The sequence below is a fragment of the Alosa alosa genome, chromosome 14 (assembly GCF_017589495.1).
Source record: "Alosa alosa isolate M-15738 ecotype Scorff River chromosome 14, AALO_Geno_1.1, whole genome shotgun sequence".
Taxonomy (NCBI): Eukaryota; Metazoa; Chordata; class Actinopteri; order Clupeiformes; family Clupeidae; genus Alosa; species Alosa alosa.
This window is the reverse complement of record NC_063202.1, coordinates 29,573,528-29,596,069: the sequence shown is the minus strand read 5'-3', so window position 1 is coordinate 29,596,069 and position 22,542 is coordinate 29,573,528. Positions and strand designations below refer to the sequence as shown.

The 22,542-nt window shown below is 46.8% G+C and overlaps 1 protein-coding gene across 5 annotated transcripts in view; it reads left to right on the top strand.

Annotated features, from left to right (window-relative positions):
* Positions 1 to 22,542, top strand: part of LOC125306996 (trichohyalin) — a 151,964-nt gene that overhangs the window by 90,541 nt on the left and 38,881 nt on the right. For all 5 annotated transcript variants that reach the window (XM_048262682.1, XM_048262685.1, XM_048262683.1 and 2 more), the window contains 4 exons: positions 15,680 to 15,826; positions 17,126 to 17,209; positions 19,103 to 19,162; positions 21,227 to 21,511. In XM_048262682.1, coding sequence (XP_048118639.1) covers positions 15,680 to 15,826; positions 17,126 to 17,209; positions 19,103 to 19,162; positions 21,227 to 21,511 — 576 coding nt within the window. The remainder of the gene's footprint in view (positions 1 to 15,679; positions 15,827 to 17,125; positions 17,210 to 19,102; positions 19,163 to 21,226; positions 21,512 to 22,542) is intronic.

Here is a 22,542-nt window from a genome sequence, read left to right as displayed (position 1 = left end):
GTGCATTCGGATGAAGCATTTGCGGAGTGTTGTGTCGAACTGGAGCAGAGTGCAACACAGCACAAAGCATTTAACTAATGTGCTCCCAGGTGCATACACCACACATCCTGTAGGCTGGTGCCATATCAATACTAGTGTACCTATTGTGTGCGTGTGTGTATGTGTGTGTCTGTGTGTGTGTGCGTGTGGGTGCAATGCAAATGTTGTGGAACTACAGTTGATGGTACATGTTTGATATACTTATTTTTTGCATGTGTTTGTTTGTATTCATTTGCATATTTGTGGCTGGATATATATATACATGCATATCTATGTATAATGTGTCTTGTATGTGGTGTTACATCTTGTGTGTGTGTGTGTGTGTGTGTGTGTGTGTGTGAGGCGCAGGGGTCTTGCTGAAAGGCTGAGGCAGGAGCATATATCAGACACACAGCTCTGCACTAATAAAAGGCCAGCAGTGGTGCAGCTCCTCTCCTTCTGGGAACAGCACGCATTTTTACTGCCTCTCTGACAGCAAGATAAAGTGCTCGTCCAATTAGAAAAATATTTGGCCACATACCTTCCAACAGAGCTCCTTGCCTTCTTATTTTTCCAACTACTTTTTTTTATCAGGGACATTGGCTATTTTTATTGTTTGTTTTCTTTTAATTGTGTGTGTGTGTCTGTGGTTATATATAATTCATTTTTCCGGCATGCATCTAGAGGCGTTGATCCTCACCACACCAAATATAGTAATGTAATGACTACTGTGTCCCAGAGTTTGCATTTTGCAGAGTATTTCTCTCTCTCTCTCTCTCACTCTCTCAGTCTTTTTTTTCCTTTCTCTGTCATTGTGCTTCTGAATTGTGCCATGACTCTGGCCCAGTGATGCATTCTTCTCTGCGTGATTCTTAACCCTCCATACTCATCCCAGTATTCTGCTTAAGAATAGATTAGTGTGTGTTTGTGTGTATTTGTGTACATTGTGAGTAAGTGTGTGTGTGCGTGTGTGTGTTTTCCTTTCCTTTCCTTTCTTTTTTTCCTGAGTGCATTAAAATTAAATTCTCTCTTGTTGTTGTGAAAAGAGGCACACGTTAAAAATAATTGGATGTGGGAGAGAACAAAGGGCCAGCTCCCCTCTCCCTCTCCCTCTCCGGCAGGGCCCCGGCGAGCTGTTAATGCCGCGCCGGCCCTGCATTGTTCTGCTGTCTGCAGCCGTCCCCCCACAGCCAGACACTCAGCGCTAGAGAAGTCACTTTTAATGTCTGATAATCAAGGTGAATTTTCAAAAAGCTGCCATTTCCAAATGATGGTGTATATATTATGTGGAGATGTTGGAGGAGGCGGAGGTGGAGGGGAGGGGCCAAGAGGAGGGGTTGGTGCCGCAGAGGAGGAGGCGGCCCAACGGCCATGCACAGTGAAAGAGAGACACCCAGAGGCCAGAGTGGGAATCGCAGGCTGCGTGCTACTTTTTTCAGACCGGAGGAGGGATGTGGGGAGATGGTTGTCACTCAGTTGATGGGCAATTCTTTCCCTCTCTCTTGTCTTTCTGCATGTATTTTCCATCTAGTTTGTTTTTCTTTTGTTTGTGTGTGTGTGTGTGTGTGTGTGTGTGTGTATGTGCTCATACATGTTCATGTGAGTGTAGTGACTGTGAGTGTAGCTCGGCTGTTGAACAATAGCACACAGAGCTTGTGGTTTTACTGAACCACTGAAACACAGCGACACTCCAGGAGTCTCCCCATGAAGCCCCGGTACCCAGCCAGGCAAAGTCCTGCAGGTCCTTCCTCCCCTGCCCACCTGCCGAGACCAGCAGCTAGTCAGAGGGAAGACAAAACATACATATTCTCCCTACATATGACTATACATACCTGTTCTGTAAGGGGACATGGGTTTTGGTCTAGGCAATGGAAGAAAGGACAGAAGAAATTCAGCACCCTGCAATGTAGCAGACTTGTGTTATATCCCTTTTGCTCAACAACATACTGTAGCCTTAACTGTTCCAATACAACAATTCACAGAGAACTGTGGCACACAACAGCAAAGCACAACACAGAAAGCACCAGAACAGCACAAACAGACACAGTAGCACAACACAAGGCTGCTGTCTAACACACAACTCCCAGTAAGCCAACACAGCAGGGCAGCCCAGCGGCGGCTAGCCTGAGCGCTGATTATTCTGCTGTTATTCCCCCGTCTCTTCCTCGGAGCCGCACGTCCCCGCTCCTCCCGCTCCTCTCCTCATGCGGTCATTTTTCACCGTGCCTTTTCCAGCCCGCTGCCTCGGCGCCTCGCCTGCGCTGTACATTAAAGAGCTGAATATATGCAGCATGGCCACTCTAATAAGTGTACATTTATTTTCTACACCAGTGATTTACTGGTTCTCCCCCAGCCTTGGGTAGCTAGGTACAGTAACCTGGGGGAAAAAAATAAGGAAAAGAACAGAAAAGATGTGAAATGGAGGAGACTGTAGAGTGCACCCTGATGGCCAGACCTGCCATACACATCCTGTCGGTGGCTCTACACACACATAGGAGAACATGTTTGATGCATAGTGTTTTAAGTAGCATTAGCTGGTATTAAGAGCCTAAGAATGGAGTAGGATGGGACTTCTATTCTAATGCATTATTACTGAGTTGTAGCCGCCGATGCGTCTGGTGGCCCTCTTTACCTCCCGTTGGCCGGCTTGGCTAATGGTACATCAAGTGTCGCCTCCCCATCAGGCGTCTGTATCTTTCCAACCCCCTCCGGAGGGTGACCCTGGGGCCGTGCGCTCTCTGAAGGATCAGATACAGTCGCTCACACTCATCGAGCACGCAAGAGAAGGCTGGACGGGAGGCCGGATATCCATGCAAGGGCCCTCTCTCTTTCTCTCTCTCTCTCTCTCTCTCTCTCTCTCTCTCTCTCTCTCTCTCTCTCTCTCTCAGGAAGCAGAACTCCCACGAACTGGGGAGGAAGTGGCCCGACTGCAAATGTATTCTCCCGCTCTCTCTCTCTCTCCGAAGCTCCCACCCTTGAGCAGCTGAACACCCCCACCCCCACCTCCCTCATCTTGTGAACATTCGACCAAATTTGGAGAGAAAAAAAGAAATGATAAAAATGAAAAGAGTTTTTTTCTTCTTCCTTTTTTCTGAAGTAAATGCGCTGCATGAAAGCCTTTGGTCCAGTGTGTCTGTTTTTGTCATTGATTAGCTCAGCCGTGGGGTTTTGCTTTAAGATGGTTGTCTTTAGAGGCCTGACTTAATGCATCACCAGAGAGAAGGCCCCTTCTCTCCCCTCGCTTTCATGAGGACAGAGGCTCAGATGTGCTATGCTCTCTGAGATGGATCATCCGTGTGTGTGTATGTGCGTGCGTGTACGTGTGTTTGTGTCCATCCGCATGCAGAGGTAGACACACACACACACACACACACACACACACACACACAGACACACACACACACTCTTGCTAAACGGAGGAAGCTCTTTAATGGGATGCCACATGAAGTTTTCTTGGGTATTTCTCAGTGTCCCCTCTTCTTTCCTTTCCATGTGGAAGATACATTTGGCCTTTCATCAACCATTTCTTTGTGCAAAACCAAACATGCAAGAAGGGGGAAAAAACCCTGAATTTATATTTTACTCAAAGAACTACCTCTTTCATACTCTTGGCCCCACTCCCATCACCACACCAAACATTTTTCGTTCACTTGTCTCTCTCTTCTCTAGTTGGAGAACCACATTGCCCTTTCATAAAAATACCTACTTTTATTCATTATTGCTTCAGTAAATTCTCTTTATCATTTCCTTGCACGACATCTTGATCAGTGAATGATATGTGACACGTACATGACACGTACATATCTGGGCTCATAAAATTCATAACTGGAAGCGCAGCACTTCAGTCTAGTGTTTTGAAGGCAGCTGCAGGTCGTGCCACTGTTTGTCTTCTCTCCGATTCGGCTTGAGCACTGGAGCTCCATCCTTTCTCGGCACCCACAACTTTCGAAGAGGCTGTGGAAGAGCTGTGACATCACTCTCTCTCTCTCTCTCTCTCTCTCTTTCTCTCTCTGTCTCTCTCTCTCTCTCTCTCTCTCTCTCTCATTCTCTCTCTGCCCCAGCCATCTCCATCAGGTGTGTGTGTCGGCGCTGCCAAAGCCTTATGAGATCACTGGCCCTGTGTGGACACACAAGCGGCATTCCCTTGCCCCAGAGCAAAACCCAGGCGATGCTTTTCCCTCTGTGTGTGTGTGTGAGAGAGAGAGGGGGGGAGAGAGAGAGAGCACCAGCACTAGTCTGGCACCATATCTCCACAGGGACACCCATTTTAAAGTAGATTTTTCGCACTCCTGATGGTTGGCAGGTCCCAAACTGATTCCTTAAAAGGATTTATTCTCTCTCTGGCCATCTCCATAGGTGTGATTTGCCAAAGCCTTATGAGATCACTGGCCTGTGTCACAATGCTGCATTCCCTTGCCCCAGAGCAAAACCCAGGCGATGCTTTTTCCCTCTGTGTGTGTGTGTGTGAGAGAGAGAGGGGGGAGAGAGGGCACCAGCACTAGTCTGGCACCATATCTCCACAGGGACACCCATTTTAAAGTAGATTTTTCGCACTCCTGATGGTTGGCAGGTCCCAAACTGATTCCTTAAAAAAGGATTTTGGATGTCCCTTATTCTGGTAGATTTGCAAAGAATCTCACAATACTATCTTGTGGGACAGATGTGGAAAGCAGTGTTTGAATGTAAGGTACAAAAGATTCAATATTGTATGACATTAATGCTCTTTGAACAGCCAGTTTTTGCCATCTGACTTTGTTTTTAAATCAATCTGCTAAAAGCCAATACTTACCCTGTAGCATGTGACCTATGATTATACTGCACCAAGTGACTCTATGAGTGTATAGATCTGATAAGATAGCTAGTAGTAGACTCCGAAGTTAGATGGTCAAAAGCTTATTTTGTTGCTTTGACTATTTTGACACTGATCTCCGGATAACAGTTTTTACTTTCACTTTTATTGTAACACAACCGTAGATTTGATGACATACGTCAATCTGATATGCTTCACTGGGGTCCTTTTGGGCCCAATAGTGATGTAAGAGTCAGGTTTTCACAGTAAATGGAGACAGCAAACATTCATCACATTTAAACAATAGTGTGAGTTTATCTGCAGAGGCAAAAACAAATCCCAATCACTCAGGTCTTTCTCTCTCTCTCTCTCTCTCTCTTTCTCTCTCTGTCTGACACATTGCCATTGAGATCAGTATAGGATCTAGTAATCATTAAAACTACTCTTTAATGGCCCCTTACTGAAGTTTCACACATCAGTTTAACAGTATCCTTCTGGAGACAGTGGGCTCATAACCACTTATTAAACGACTTATTAGTCATATCAACTGCTATCTCTGAACATGGTCAGGTCTGACCCTCTGCTGCAGAAGCGAAGATAAATAAATAACACTTTTATGAAGACTTTTGAATGTATCTGCAACCAGAGGGTACAACACACAGTATGAACATCAAGCAGAACTTGATGGCTCCCTCGAGAATCCTGGCACATTTTTCATCAAATTAGCGTATTTTGTTCCTTACACTTTTAGTGCGTTTTAATGGAGTGGTTGGAGGGCCTGGTGCAGCGGATGCTTTAGAAGTGTGAACCAGCAGATTGATGAGAGATGGGAAGGTCTCTCTGAGAGAAGAGGCGTCAGGAGAGAGAGTGCAGGAGCAGGAAGCCTGGTGCCAGCTCGGCTCGGCCGCTCAGCATAGCAGGGGAGAGAGGGGGCCTGGCATCGTGCCAGTGTGGGCAGGGTGCCCACGAGGAGGCAGTGTGCGGCCAGGGCTGGAGCTGCCAGTGGTCTCATCCTGGCACAGCGGGGTATACAAGGGGCAGGACCACCCCAGAGGGAGAGGGCGAGAGAGAAAGGGAAAGAGAGAGAGAAAGAAGGAGGAGGAAAGAATCACAAACACAAGCAGACCTCTGGCTTCTAGTTATCTTTATTTTTTCGGTTTTAGATGAGTTTTATTAAAGCACTGAAACAGCGGTGACGTTCCTACAGTTTTCCAGTGTAGCGCTCTGTTGAGATTCTAAAACCTGCCCAGTTACATAAGACAGACCGTTTCCTCTCATTATGCCCTTTGCACTTGGATAATGATACGTTTTCATTATGTGAACATTCAAAACACATTCTTTTTTTATCTTGACTTTTTCATTTGGCCCGGTACAGTAAATGTGTTTGCTGTTGTAAATCCTGCTTCTCCAGTGCTGTGGTGAATTTGTCTTTTTTTCCCCCTCCCTCCCATTCCCCCCATCTTTTTGTCTTTCTTTGTACCCTTAAAATATTCTGCACATCCTGCAGCAGTTCCGCATGACAGACACTCCTAATATAATCTCTGTGTCTGAATTCTAATTTCTGGCGTCAGGATAAAATAAATAGTGTGCAGTTAATTACGGGGCCTTGTGCGCTCGCGCTCCTGGCTCCAGCGGATGATTTATGAAGTGCGTGTAAGGCATTCTGCAACACATTTTTCTTAATTTATTTTTAATCTGTCTTTCAATTAATCCTGCTGGAAAATGTCTTAATGTCAGGGTTGCGGGCGGGGGTGCTTGGGGTGGGGTGAAGGAGGGTGGCGGTAATGAGCTCGGGCCGCAGGAGTCGCACTCTGGCCACAGGGGGTTATGGGGGCTACAGCCACCTTCACCACCACCAGCAGTTAGTGGGGTGCTCTGCAGTCAGCCATCTAAACTTCTCCTTGTTTATTTCTCTTGTCTGTTCCTCGTTCCTTCCCAGTCTTTGTTAATTATTTCTTTTTCCCCCCGTGCTGCCCTAGTGGTTTTTGCACGCCACAGGTTTCTATGTTTTGAGTCTGACTGCCGGACTTTGTTTGTTCAGGCCGTGCGGCAGCGGCTGTGTGTTAGTGTGTGTTGGCCCCGCTCGGCTCTGCTCTGCTCTGCTCGGCCCGCAGTGGGAGTGGAGGTGCAGGGGAGCCTGCCCTGCCGCCTGCGGTTGGTTAGGGAGCCACTGAGGCATGCTGGGTAGCCAGGCTCATTTGGAGTGCAGAAGAACTGGAGCCAAATGGACATTAACTCTGCACCACTGCAATGCAATCCTTTGTTTGTGTGAATTATTTTGTTACAGTCAAGAGATGGTGGACTGTGATTGTACATTATGAGTGCGTTTGCAGTATATCCATACTAGAAATAGACTAGAAATAACTGTTTTATCCTGCAGAGATCTTTGCCACGCAGTGTTCGGGTGGAGGGATGCCTCTACCTGCAGGGATAGGTTCATGGAAATACTTACTTCCTGGATTGTGTGTGTGTGTGTGTGTGTGTGTGTGTGTGTGTGTGTGTTGGATGAGCCACACTGGAGCTCACTCCTCCTGATGAGTGTTTCATGGCTTCCTCTCAGCTTGGACGCTCCTTCTGCGGCAGATGCTCCTTCTACTCTCTCTCTCTCTCTCTCTCTCTCTCTCTCTCTGTCTCTCTCTCTCTGTCTTTCTCTCTCTTTCTCTTTCTCTGTCTCTGCTTGTTATGCAACAGCACTCTCTGGCAATTAGTGCAGAGGAGAGATGAGTCCATATTCACTGTGGAGCAAGGGCAGTGGCTGTGGAGCTTCCCACAATGCACACACACAACACACACACACACACACACACACACACACACACACACACACACACACACACACACGCACACACACACACACACACACACACACACACACACACACACACACCCACATACGTACACATACACACTTTCCTCATCAGCTCCACAACCCCCCTGCATCATTTGCCACCCCTCAGATAGCCATTTATCTCTCTCTCTCTGTCCACCTCATTCCCTCTTTCCTGCTCCATGTCTCTCCCCCTCTCTCCCCTCACAGAAACAGATCCCATACTAACCACCCAGGCATAACTGTTTCCAGCTCGCTTGTCCTACTCTCCTAAAAGAGGAGAAAAGCTGGATGTTTCATTCCTGTGCATTTGTTTCCCCTGCTTTTGCCACTCCATTGCTGTAGGTGCCGTCCTCACATAGCCCCGTCCTCTGGTGCTGTGGGAGTCTGCTCAGGGCTCTAACTCGCCAGGGGAGCCCGCCTCGGACTCCCGCTCCTGTTCTCGCTCCCACTCGGGGGGCGATCGATACCCAGTGCCGGGGGCCAGAGCACCCCGCACCACCTTAATAGGTCCTGCAGGTCCCCCTCATAAAACACTCCGCAGGCCTCCCAGCCCCAGCAGCCATAAATCTGCCCCGCGCAGTGCAGCAGCAGCAGCAGGGGGGTTGGGAAGGGTAGGACAGTTTGGGCGCTCAGACATAAAGGTGGAGGAATGGGTGGTGGTGGTGGTGGGGAGGGGGGTTATCCGGAGATGGCCTCAGACAGAGATCTGGTGTTTGACATCAAGATGGTTTCTCTCAACTATCAGTTAACATAGGCTTTGGTCATACAGATGAATCATCGCGAAAGCATCCTGTAGACTGTAAAAAATGAGGTTTATGAGAAGAATATGGGCATGAGGTAACAGGATGATCAGTGCTATGGCTGTATAAATGCAAGTAGGGGAATGCTGGTAGTTCAAACTATTAATTATTTTAATAATAATGATGCTGAATCATCATCAGTCTATTAGTCTATTACCAGACTAATCCATGGAACTCTCTGGATAATAGCTATGATACAGTAAAGCCTGGTGATATTAATATAGAGTTCAGAAAGGGATCTATGTGTCCTTTCTAGCCCTTTGATATGCATGTGTGGATAGTATGTGGGCAAGCTTGTGTTAGAGTAGGTGAGGAAAGATGTGCAAAACTGGTGTGCATTAGCCAAACAGATAGCTACCAACTCTAATTGCCTCTGCATCCACTTACTCACCCCTGACGCCCTTCAACCCCATCCACCTCTCCTGCGTTACTCCGCCCCACACACCCCCCCCCACCCCACATGCCCCCTGCAAATGAAAGAGAGAGGGATGGAGGGAATGGGGGAGAAGGGGAGCATAATTACTTATTTTAGTGGACTGCAGCAGAATGCCTCTCGCCAAATGACTCTAATTCCAAATGGTTAACAAGATTTTTCTCTTTAATAGAGCCGAATCCGTGTGACAGCAAATTGCTTTCCCATTTGCGGTCCTTAATGGCTTTTCATACTTTGCACTTCCAATAAGCAGCAAACTCGGAAATTAATATTGCACGCTGTGTTATGATGCAAATGGGAGCTAGATAGGCACGCTGTACCTTCATGCAGAAAACCCTGATTAGATTCTGTAATTGCTTCGGTGGGATAGTTTCTCTCTCTCTCTCTCTCTTTCTCGCTCTCTGTTTCTATCTCCATGTCTTTTTTTCCCCTCTCGGTTTTGCATTTGAACTTGCGTGTGCGTTTACGGGGCTATTTTAAGCCTCGTAGCCTGGTGCGCTTTCATATCATCCGCTGACAGCATCCCTGATTAGCTCTCCTTTTGTTTTTGTTTGTTTGTTCCCCCCTCCTTTCTAAATCAATGCTAATCAGCAGTAATTGAGGCGCGGGGAGAAAAAGCCTTGTCCTTGGGCTCTGCTACTAGTTTGCGCTGGAGCCTTGTACTGTCACCTTTACTGATCTCCGTGCGCTTACTGCTGTTGTCTCCGTGTGTGTGTCTCTTTGTTGTTCTTCAGCATGTTGCAATATGTTCTTTTTTGTTCTACAATGAAAGTAATCTTTATCATCTTAATTATATTTATCCTAATGTGATATGCTAATCTGTTTTAGAAGCTTAACAAAACAGGCCTTTATTATTATTTACTGTGATCACCCTCAGTGAATAGTAAATACAAGCCACAAGCAGGCAACTGGGAATAAGCAAATGCGAGGAAAAAACCGTGCTGAGGTGAGTTGAGGGTTTAACAGCATGTTAAAGATGGCTGTTAAAGCGAACATATCAGCAAACACATCAGGCACCTCTCTCCCATCTCGCCTGGGCCCTGCCACCCGCAGATTTACGGCCCTCACATCACCCCCCAGCATTAAAGACTTCATTACTCCAAATGCAGATTATTTCCGCAGGCTGTAAATCTGCCACAAGGACTTCCACAGCACACAACCTGTACGGTGTCATCCTTTTTCACGTAATTACATCTTTTGGTGAGGAAGGTGTGTGTGTGTGGGGGTGGATGTGTGCATGTGTTTGTGTGTGTGTGTGCGTGATCTTCAGTCATACAACATGCACACACTCAGCCACCCTCACAAGCAACACACATACAGACACATACGCAAAGAAACACGCATGCACACACTGAACCACCTGACCTTTGGACAGAAATAGCAAATAAATTCAGGTGGATGGGCTGGCGATTGCTGGCAGCTATTAAGGTTAAGTATCCTCTGGTCGGCTCTGGGAGGCTCTGTGCGACACTGTGCAGTGGGGCTGGGGAGGGGTGGTGGTGGTGGTGGGGGGTGGGGTGGGTCACATGACTGAGTACACATGCAATCTGATTCTCTTGGCCCGTCGCCATGGCAACCGTTCATTTCTTTCTCTTTTTTTTCCAGTTCTGTTCCCATTTCACCTGTCACTTCAGTAATTGCCTCTGAATTCTCTGGCATATCGGGGGGAGAAAAAAAAATGACGATAATAATAAGACAATATTTATGAGCTGAGCACTGATAGACAAGAAGTTAGAAAAGAGAAACATTTCATTAGAGAGGAAAATTAATTCCAGGTAAAGGTCTATTACAGAAGGTTCCACAATTTTGATTTGGCTTTCGGTAGCTGGCTCCATTCCATGCCTCTCTACCCCTTACCCTTCTCCAAATTTGCTTTGCGCTCATTGAGGCACTCTCTTCTGCATGTCCTAATGATTTCCTACCAGAAATAATACAATATGGGCTATATTATTGTTTTGCTATTATTGTTGCCTATTTGAGCCTAAATTATAAGTGCTTATTCAGATATTGTAGCCATTATTCTGTTTTCCAACATTCATTTCATGAAAAAAAATCCCCATTGCAGGAAAGTTGTCATGGTTTCAGTGATATGTGTTTCATGGCATTGGCATTAATTATTGCAAATAGCTCCCTGTAAACAGTCCTAATGAGAGTGTAATAGGCTGTTTCTAATGGCTATGTATGTGATTAGAGGAGAGCAGGGCTTTGTCAGTGGAGTTAGTCTTGCTGGTCTGTGCGTGTTGTTGCACTAGTCAGTCAAACATCTGCTCACGCTGTGCCTTGTTTGCTAATCCCAGGCCTCATTTCGGGCTGCGCTCCCCCAGTTCTGTTACTGAATTCTTTAACCTTCTAAACATTGAAAGTTTATAGTAATAACAAATGTTCTGCTTGGCTGAGCCGTCTTTTAAAACGAGAACATAAATACAAGAAATGATTTCCCTGTGTCGGGCCGACTGTCAAAAAAACAAAATAAGAAAGCAGAGGGGGCCATGTTGGATTTATGTGTGTGCTTTTGGGGCAGGCGCGGTGGCAGCGGTGGAGGGGCACGTCAGTGGAATTAATTGATTTGCCCATATTTGTCAGGAAAGAGTGAGCAGCTAACCCGCGCCTGCATTATTAAAGCTAATACCACAGCGGTTTGGCCTGCTCCTGCGCCTGTGAATCACTGTCTGCCACGGCCCTCTGATGTATGGACATATTATACCGAGCTCTGCATGGGGCTCGTGGGCTCAGCCACTCTGTCCCTGCCCCTCGACCACCCTCACCCCCACCTGCCCCACATACTCATGCCCCCTAGAGGCCACCTGTGTTTGCGCAGTGAAGACCACTCTGAGAATAGCCCCAGGGCGCCCGCATACTGAAGCGCCCCTGTGTTATGCATTAAGGAGCCTGGGCCCGGGCCCTGGAACATAAACATGCTCAATAGCCCCTATCTCCCCGCCTGCAGTCTGCATTCTCCAGCCTGATAAACATACCTGACATGCTGCTCTGCCGGCTATGTGGGGCTGGTCACAGATTGTGGTCAGATGCTGAAGATTCTTTGGCTTGCTCATATTGATCATGTACTGTAAACAAAATATGAAATATACAAACTTCATTTTAGAATCAGTGTTGTTGATGTGTCCCAAATAGACTAAAATTTGTTTTAAATACCGAGCTCCTCATAAACAGGACTATGTTTTGCAGAAAAGTTCTACTGTTATTTGCTATTTACTCAAAACTTTTCAAACTTTTTTGCTTTATGTTATCATCATGTCCATGCATAAGTATTACTGTCCAGATTTAGATCATGTTAGATGAGTGTTTTGCTGACATTTTACTGATGATATTTTCATTTCCAGTAAACAGTATTTGGATAGTGATCCTACTATAATGTCCAGGAGACATTTAACAGCTTCCTGAAGAGTGTATGCCTATAAATGTGTCTGTATTTCATCATGACTAAAACATTTGATATTTAAAGCCATTGGAATCACAACATATTGGAATCACATTAGTTCAACCTTCAGCTAGTGTCAGCTAGAGTCAGTGTCAGTACCTGTTGTCACAGTCCATTGAAAGGGGAACGTTCAGTAAGATCATATACAGATGAAAATGAACATGTACATCTGCGCCATATTGTAAATGCTTTGTGGGAAAAACAATGTAAGTGATTACAATTACAGATTCTTATTATTGACATAAAAGGTTGGAGTTGGGCTATAGATAATGGGTGCGCTGACAGACAAGACAAGCACAGGCACACACACACATACACACACACACACACACACACACACACACACACACACACACACACACACACACACACACACGTGGATGCAGATTGGTTTGTGTGTACTGTAGCTTCAGCCCCACTGTAGCATGTCAGATCGCACATGCTGGCCTCTAGAGTACAACAAAGCATCATGCATACACACACTCACACACACATACACACACTCACACATGCATACTCATGGCCATAAAGCCCACCCAAAGAGTGAACAAAACAGCTCTAAGATGCAGGCAGGGCCCTTGCTAGAAGCCCATTTGATCAGCCACGTCATTGGATGACTCCTGAGGCAGAGGGGTGAGATACTGCGGCTTTACCCACAGTTGAAAGGCAAACAAGCCACTCGCATGCCATGCTCGAACATTCAGCAAGACGAACTGTTTTAATATTTAAAAACAATCCCATTACACAACACAAAAAATATAGAAGGGCCTTTGTGGGGCAAGGCTGAATTAACTGCGAGTGCTGTAAATATTTAATAGTCGTTTGTGCATACCGCGCCGGCGTTTAGGGAGGGGCATGAGCATAACTTGAGGCAGGATGCCTCTTTCTGACAGGGAGGTAACAGAATAGTTTGGGAGGGCATTAGAATGTTTTTTATTGCCACTGTGGCTTGCTTATGGGTGCTTCAGGTATGATTGGATTGAGTCGGAGAGGTCATTTAGGTAAATGCACCTGGGAAGTCATTTCAGCTGACCCTGATGTTTGGTGTGGCTTGCCAAGAGATGCTGTTAAAAAACAAGTTAACCTTTACTGTGAACCCAAGGACACAAACATTCTGTACAGGTGTACACACCAGAGATGCAGGATTCCCAAAGACACTCGGAGTGTTTGCATTGCGGAAAGGCACTGTCACCGGCTTGAAAGTGACACATCATTTTTTAATCATGGCAAGTGCCCCGGCACCCTGAAAGCTTGGCTTTCACACCACCCCCCACCCCCACCCCGACAGCTTTCTCCAAAAAGTCCTTTCTATCTTCCTCATATATATTAATTTATTTTATTTTATTTTATTTTTAAATGCATAAAGTGGGGTGGGGGTCGCTCTTATCTGGGCTCTGATGACACGTCTCGGCTGCTCAGTCTGGATGCTTAAAATAAGCGCCGCAGGATCAGCTGGCCTCCGGTGCTGTCAGAGCCCCACGCCCCGACCGAATGCCGCCTGTCAGTCCAGCCGCTCCGCCAAGCCTCTTCACATCAGCGACGCTCTCTCCTTCCAGTGACTGACTGGCAGAATGGGGGCAATTATAAATCACTTTGCTGTGGCTGCTCGTAATGGACAAGCCCCCTCTGACGGAGGAGTGAACAGAGAAACGGAGAGAAGAGAGAGATGGAGGGAGGGAGGTGTGGCACAGGGGTCTCGTCCCCCCTCTCTCTCTCTCATTCTCTCAACTCCTGTCACTCTGTCCAAACAAGGGCAAGAGTGAGCAGTCAGCTACAAGCCTCTAATAGTCCTCATTACACTGTTTGTCTTGGCTTTGAGTGAGTGATGAGTTTTTATAGTTCTTTTTTTCAAAGTTTCTCACTCTTTCCATCTCTCTGACTCCCCGAAGAGTGGCTTTGATATTGAAACAGGCATTTCATATTGCTGTTTTGAAGTTTTGTCTTCATTTTTTTCCCCCACTCCAGTTTAAATTACATCCCTTCTATGGCGCCATACTTCATTTTTTGATGTTTTTCTTCTGGTGTACCAGTGGTAAAAGCATTACATGAGCCAACAGAAACTGATTAGTCATCTACCAAACAAGACTTCATCCCAGTATGGTGCTACTTCTCCCATTTTAAACTATAACTCAGACGTAGTGTACCAGCAGTAGTGTAAATAGTCATTTTCATCATTCGACACTAAACCAATATCTACTTTGACTAATTGGAGTTTCCAACTGCTAGTGGTAAGACCGTGATAGAGACACACCTGCACCTACTGGTCCTGGTTGTAACATTTCCATGCAATCCAAATTAGGCAACCCATTTCTGTATACTTATACATGTGTGTGTGCACGCGCGCACTTGTGTGTGAGGGAGAGTTAGTGGAGCGCGGTGGCAGTCCGTCTCCACCTCACACCCCCCATCCCCAACTCTCAGGTCTCCATCAGAGCCCCTCTGAATAGATCTTTATTTACAGCCCAGGTGTCGGAAACAGCTGGTCAATCCATTTAGCCTAAGGCCACTGATTTGTTCGTATTTACTACAGCACCCAAAGAAAAGCTGGGGTATTTTTTCCTCTCCCTTTCCTATTGATCCGGCGCTTAGAAAATCTGCTCTGCTGTCTAAACACTATTGATCCCGCTCCTCTCTGCTCGGCAAGCTCCCGCACCAGTGTATAAAGGGACTGGGTGAATTGAAATTTCATTTCCGACAACTTGTTCCTGGTATTTTTAGGGCTTTTCCCCCCCTTTTCTTGTTTTTTTTTTTTTTTTTGAGGGATACAGGCCAGAAGCCAGGGTGCTGTTAGATGCCAGTCGATTGCCCACCAGCTAAGGAGGAAGACCAGGGCAGGGCATGTGTGGCAATCACAACAAACCAACAAACTCCTGAAGCTGAACGTGAACTCCCTCCCTCTCCTCTCTTCGGGCCCGACTGCTGTGCCAGCGTAGGGGGCGTACTTAGATCCTTAGTCCACCCATTTCCATTCCCAGTGGTACCTCACAAGCTGACCTGGGTGGCCAGCCAACACCTTCAATGAGCTCGTAAGAGGCAGGAAATGACTCAAGGCTGGCCAGCTCTTTCAGCCATCTGATTAATACTCTCCAATTGATATCCTAGCGTGAATAGGTCAAGCCATTTTTATACACACTCATTCTCGCGCAGTTTCACACCGCCCGATAGAGTAATAGTTGGTGGTGATCAAGTTCATAAATACATCTCTATGCACTGTATTCAGAGTTAGGCTTTGCCCTGGAATTGTACAGTATATCTCTTCACCTCTCTCTGTCTGTCTCTCTCTCACCAAGCGAGTCTGAGTATTTATGAGAATGTCTGTTTCCTGTCTCAGTGTAATGTCTGTGTCTGTATATGCACTCTACCCCCACAGCTGCAGGACAAGTCTTCAGAGCTGCGGAGCGTCCAGAAGACATGGGAGGAACTGCGGAACAGAGAGCACGAGTGGGAGAGCGAGAGGGACGCCCTGCAAGCCCGACTCCACCAGACCCGAGAGGAGCTCCACAGCGCCACTCGCAGGGTAGGCACAGAACTGCACCCTGGCACCTTCAACCCTACCACCCCATTAGTGGCAGAGATATGGGAGTGCGTAAAAGGGGCGGCCCCTGCTTTAATTAACATATATATTCTCGTAATAGCCATCGTAAGAGCCATCCTACGTTCCCGCTCCCTGCCTTTAATGTTAATGCATATTTTAATAGATTATCATTACTGCCATCATAATTCTTATTATGATAAGTGTAATTATTAGATTTATGGCTGAGTTATTATTTTCTTGCCTGCAGCCATTTTTACCCCACCCTCCACCCTCCAGCCTGTACAACTAATGTATTTTTCCCCTTTGTGCACACCATAGTTTTTTTCCACTGCTCGGCAAAACATTTAGCGGGCGTCTGATAAAGACAAACACATAAACAGCGAGCGGCGTCTGCTCCTGTGGCTGTAAAACACTCCATCTGAATTGCATATCCGCCTCGCCGCCGAGCTTGTCATAAGCGCTATTAAGAAAAATGGTCACACGGTTTGACATAAATTGGAAAATGACATTTGGAAAAGCGGGCGCCTCGGTGGAAATTAGAGATATTAAAATTATAAATCAGTGTCTGTGTTTGTGTGTGTGTGTGTGTGTGTTTGTGTGTGTGTGTGTGTGTGTGTGTGTGTGTGTGTTTGTGTGTGTGTGTGTGTGTGTGTGTGTGTGTGTGTGTGTGTGTGTGTGTGTGTGTGTGTGTGTGTGTGTGTGTGTGTGTGTGTTGCATGTGGTGCGGTGTGTGATTGAGGGGGCAGATAGTGGAGGCCTACAACACTCCTGAGAAGGAACTGTCTCTCTCACTTCTTCTTCCCTCTCCCTGAGACACCTCCGACTCCCCAAAAGCCTGCTGGGATACGACAGGCCTCCCCGCAGTGTGCTCTGGCACCGAGTGCCCCCCGCGTTCTGCGGTGCCTTTGCCTGCCGTGGAGAGAGGATATTGTAACTCTTATAGTGTCAAGTCAGCTTATTTAGCACACCTCGCCCCTCGCACTCCAAACTGCTAATGGATCATTTCAGAGGTGTGATATGCATTATGCAAAGGCATCTGCTGACACGTTCAGCAACACTCCAGCTCCCCGAGTGCCTCACCTCTACTTTGTGCCTGTGTGTGTGTGTGTTGTGTGCTTGTGTCTTTGTGAGTTTGTCTGTTTTTGTCCTTGTCTATTTGTGTCCTTGTGGTATGAGTTTGCCTTTCTCTCTCTCTATCTCTCTCTCTCTCTCTCTCTCTCTCTCTCTCTCTCTCTCTCTCTGTGTGTGTGTGTGTGTGTGTGTGTGTGTACATCTCTGCAGCAGCAGCAAGAGAAAGACACCCAGATTGAGGAGCTTCAGCGCCAAGTCGACCGGACACTGGCACAACTGGAGCAGGAGAGGGAGGTCAGATCCCCACTAAACACCCCTGCAAATTGCCCCATCTCAACCCACTACCATCTCACCACACACACACACACACACACACACACACACACACACACACACACACACACACACACACACACACACTCACTCACTCACAAAAAGTGTTTCACAAACACACACACACACACTTTTTTTTAATTAAACAGGGAAGGTCAGTCCAAGCACACAGAAGCCCCCACATCCAGAGCCCCATCTGTTCCTGGAGCTGCTCTTTTTGTTGTGTTTGCGAGAGGCATCCTTGATAGCTCACACCGCCCCCCTCTCACCGTTCTTCACAATCACCGCCAGCACAAAAGGCTGGAGCTGCCTTAGCGCACAGGTCCTTGACATACCCGAGCCTGGGCCTCTCATTCACGCCTCATACATGACCTCTCTCTTTCTCTACCTCTCTCTTTCTCTATTCTCTCTTTCTTTTGCTGTGTCTCTTTTTTGCCTCCTCTGTATGTGATCAATGTTGAATGGAATCTTTTAGACAGCGGGGTCAGGCGTATTGACAATAATGTCATATACACAGAATATAATGTTAGTGTAAGAAAAGGTGGATGCTTCAGAATGAGCAAGAGCAGCCTTCATCTTGTTGCCCTGACCTGTGCTTTATGTGCCACACTTGACTCCCGTGTGTCATCCTGTTCTCTTTTTTTATCCAGCACACACATACACATGCACGCACACACACGCACACACAAACAATCATACGCATACATGCACACACATACACATACCTACACATTCAGACACACACACACACACACACACACACACACACACTCTACCAATGAGGAGAGAGGCCCAGCTCATCCTAATAAATCCTGTTGGAGTTGGACTGGTGCTATCCCTAAGAGGGTGGTCAGGACCGGACAGCCTCTTTCCTAATTCACTATGAACTGCGGTCTCCCCTCCGTGTCCTGTAAGTCTACCATTATCTGCTCCAAAGGCCACACGCTCAAGTCTTGAGTTCTGCGTTAGCCCCTAGCCCCTCAATATTTCACCAGCCTTGTCAGCGGACCACACTTGGCGGTCGCTCCATGACTATTAATATACAGAAAGTATATGTATATCTTGATATAAGGCATGTATTTTGGGATACAGAGCAAATGAAGCAAATGGAACAATGGACACACTGTTAACTTAAAGTTTCAAGTGTTACTTCTCTGTCATTTCTTTAAGAGATGTACGCACAGGGCCTTGACATGCCCTGACCCTGGCCTCTCATTCACGCCTCATACGTGACCTCTCTCTTTCTCTCTTCTCTCTTTCTCTTTCTTTTGCTGTGGCTCTCTTTTACCTCCTCTGTATGTGATCAATGTTGAATGGAATCATTTATACAGCGGGGTCAGGCGTATTGACAATAATGTCATATAGAGGAGGGAACACACAGAATATAATGTTAATGTAAGAAAAGGTGGATGCTTCAGAATGAGCAAGAGCAGCCTTCATCTTGTTGCCCTGACCTGTGCTTTATGTGCCACACTTGACTCCTGTGTGTCATCCTGTTCCCCTGTTTTAACATGCACACACACACATACACATGCACACACACTTACTGTAGCAGACCACACTTTGCGTCCTTTCGTTGACTTGAAAAACACTTTCTAATGCATTTTAGGATATGGAACAAACAACAACAACAACAACAACAACAGCTAGATGTTTCAAGTGTTTGTCACTTCTATGTAATTTTTCTGAGAGACCCTCTCTGCAACACAGAATGTACATTTTCCCTCTCATTCCCTTTCAGCTACTAGACCAATGGATACCTCAGTAAATACACGTATACAGTACTTGAAACTCTTGAACCTCTTCATGGTGGGTTTTAGAGTTTCAGCATGCTGGTCTCTATCTTCGCTACAGGACTGGACTACGGAGGAGGTGAGAAGGTCACGAGAGGAGCAACTTCAGCTGGTGGAAAAGGTCTCTGTTTACCCTCTCTGCACTCTGTACAGTGACTGGGCTGAGCCTCTGACAGTCTAAGACTCTAAGACTGTTCTTAAGCTCTCATAAGTAATATGCAGTCTAAATATATCTCTGACCCTGTCAGACAATATAGTACAGATCTGGAAAAGTATGGAATTAGACTTGGAAATGGACAAAAAATACCAGATTTCAAAGATGAAAGCCCCAATAAATTACACACTTGTCTTACAAAACTACAGAAAAGTAGAGGTTTAAAAGAAAAAATATTCAGTTTGGAAAAAAGTCTGCGGAGTTTATTTGGGTAAAGGGCAAGCCCCCGAGTTTGTTTGTTTGTTATGGAGTCTGAGAGGCTGTTGTGTCTCTGTGAGGGAGAACGTGGGGGATGTTCAGGGAGTTGGAGGAAAGGATGAACTCGGACAGAGCAGGGTTTCCTCACGGCCCGCTAATGAGAGCTGACCTGTGCCGTGGTCAGGCGGGGTATGAAGAGAGACAGAAAAAGAGAGAGCAGAGCAGTGAAGGATGAAGAGGAGGGTGAAGAGGAGGAGGAGGAGAGAGATAACTGGCTCCAGTGGTGGGGTGGACAGCCTACTAATCAGAGAGGAGATGGGGAAGGCAAACGAATGACAAAACGCACAAAAGAAAAAAGACAGTGTGTGTGTGAGAGAGAGTGTGTGTGTACCTCTGTGTGTGTGTGTGTGTGTGTGTGTTTGAGCTGGAGGTGATGTTGGCGGTGCGGCTCGGCAGGCGGTGTGGTGCGGTGCGGTGCTCGGCGTGAGGTGAAGAGGGTCGGCGGGGCCGGGAGTGTTGAGCGCGGACGGAGACGGAGTGTTTTCACAGCGCTGCCTCGCTGTGCTTTGGGACCGCAATAAAGCAGGGCCTTCAAAGCACAGCCAACCGCCACTTACCGCTGAGTGCTTCTCCGGTGGTTGGACAAGATTACTCTCCAAACAAAGTGCAGACAGGTTGATTAATAGAGGGGTCTGCAGAGGTGCGCGGCGCAGTATATTTTCACACTTACTTACACTCGTTCATTTTACTCCAGCAGACTTTTATGTGCCGCTCCTGTCACTAGAAGAGTTTGGTGGTTCATAAAGAACTCTCTCTCTCTCTCTCTCTCTCTCTCTCTCTCTCTCTCTCTCTCTCTCTCCCCTCTTCCTTTGCTTTCTTCTCTCTCTCCCACTCTCTTGGCCTTTCTTTCTCTCCCTTGTCTCTCTCTCCCCCTTGTTTCTTTTTTCCGTGTTCTCTACCCCCCCCCCCCCTCTCTTCTGTTATGCCATGGTGAAAACTCATTAAGTCCAGTGCAGACATGTTGTTGTAACGTATGTTTGCCCAGTTGATAAAGGAGCCCCAGCCTGTCCTGAATCCAGATTACACCAATATATGCTTGTGTGTCTGTCTCTGTGCCTGCGTGTACCTGTATGTGTGTGTCTGTGGATATACCTCTGTGTGTGCGCCTGTGTGTGTTTTAGAACCATCTAAAACTGTGTCATTACCTCAGGCTCTGACAGCCTATGCAGGGTTTCTTTGTGTTCCTAGCGCCGCGAGGCGTGAGGGTGTTGTAGATTTGGTGTATGTATTTTTGTTTACATTCCGCATCTGTGGGGTCTTATCCATGGGCGAACAATCTTTTATCTTAGTGCTGCTATCTCTGGCTGTGTTTGTGCCTGTGTGTGCTGACAGGACATGCTGTGATGAATATCAATGGCTTTTTCATTAGTGCCAGGACAAATAACCATTGTGCAGCTCTTGTCTAATTCACAACTGGCCGTCATATTGACAGTCCTATTTTTATAATGATTGTGTGTGGGAGTGGATACCTTTGCATGTGTGTTTGTATGTGTATTTATGCATCTGTATGTGTGTTCGCACATGTATGTGTGTTTGTGTGATTGTAAGTGTGTGTGGGTGTGTGCGTGTGTACGAGAGAGTAAATGAGTTTGTTACATGTGTGTGCATAATTATTAATGCGTATAATTATGACTGTGTATACTCGTGTATATGTTCATGCATTCCCTTACATTTTTTTCTGTGTGTGTGTGTGTGCCTCTCTCCATCCCACAGGTGAGGCAAGGTGAACGTCGTGTGGAGGAGCTGCAGGTAACCTTGGAGCAGGCAGAGCAGGAGCAGCACACCTGGCGTCAGCAGCAGGAGCGCGAGCTGCGGGAGTGGAGGGAGGGCTTTAGGACCGCCTCGGAGGCGCTGCGGCTGAGGGAGGTTGATGTGGAGGAGGCCAGACGCGACCGAGACGCATCCCTCAAGAGCCTCCGTCTGCTGGAGGAGCAGAGATACAGCCTCGGCCTACACACACACAGCCTGCAGGATAGCCTGCAGCAGCTGCAGACACAGGTGAACAGTGTGTGTGTGTGTGTGTGTGTGTGTGTGTGTGTGTGTGTGTGTTTGCATCTGTTTGCGTGTGGAGGTCATACATCATGAAATATATTTGTTCTTTTCCTCTCATTCCCTTTCAGCTACTGGTCCAGTGGATACCTCAGTAAAGACATATGTACAGAGTGAGGTTGTAAGTCACCGCACTGAGTGGGGTTGTAGGCCAGGGGACGGTGTGCAGAGGAGAGTGGGGGGCAGATTAGAGGTGAGGAGAGGAGCTGGAGGAGGAGGGGGGTGGTGTGAGGGGAGGGTAGTGATGGGGGTCCTGGGAGCACATGTGAGGACATGGTCAGGCTCCATCACATCAGGTCACCGGGGTCTAATTAAGACCAGCTCAACACCCGTGTGCAATCAGCAGGACCTGCACAGGAAATTAGGTTTCACACACACACACACACACATTGTCCATCTCTCTCCCTCTCTCTCTTTCTCTCTCTTTTGCATGAAATGCACAAAATCTGTACTATTTTAATTAACGTTTTGTGCTTAGAAGGCACATTAATAACACCACTGTGTGAAATATTAGAGGGAATTACTGTATAGTAATGACCCCCCCCCAGCCCAACCTGATCCTCCCACCCAAAGTCTCCTCATCAGCACTTGGCCCATTACTATTCTCCTACAACAAGCCCTCAACTTCCCACAGAAAAAAAAGCAAAACACCTCCAGTTGTGCCATGGAGTGTAGCTGCTCGCCCCTGTCTCCCTCTGTGTAGTCTTAATACAGTCCGTTGTCATGTGCATGTGCATGCCAGAGAAGTGTGGTGGCCCCTCAGGGTTTCTTCCTGGAGCGCAGGTGATGCTCAAGCAAATATTGCCTTCAACCATCACTCAACAAACTACCCAGTCTAACATGATGCTGTTTACTGCCATGTACTTTTCTTTGTGTTTGCGTTCATATTTTGCTGAAAGCAAAATGTATTTATCCTCCGATTTTGTTGGTTAGCACACATGAAAATAGTGTTTCAGTACTCATTTAGAAGCATCAATATG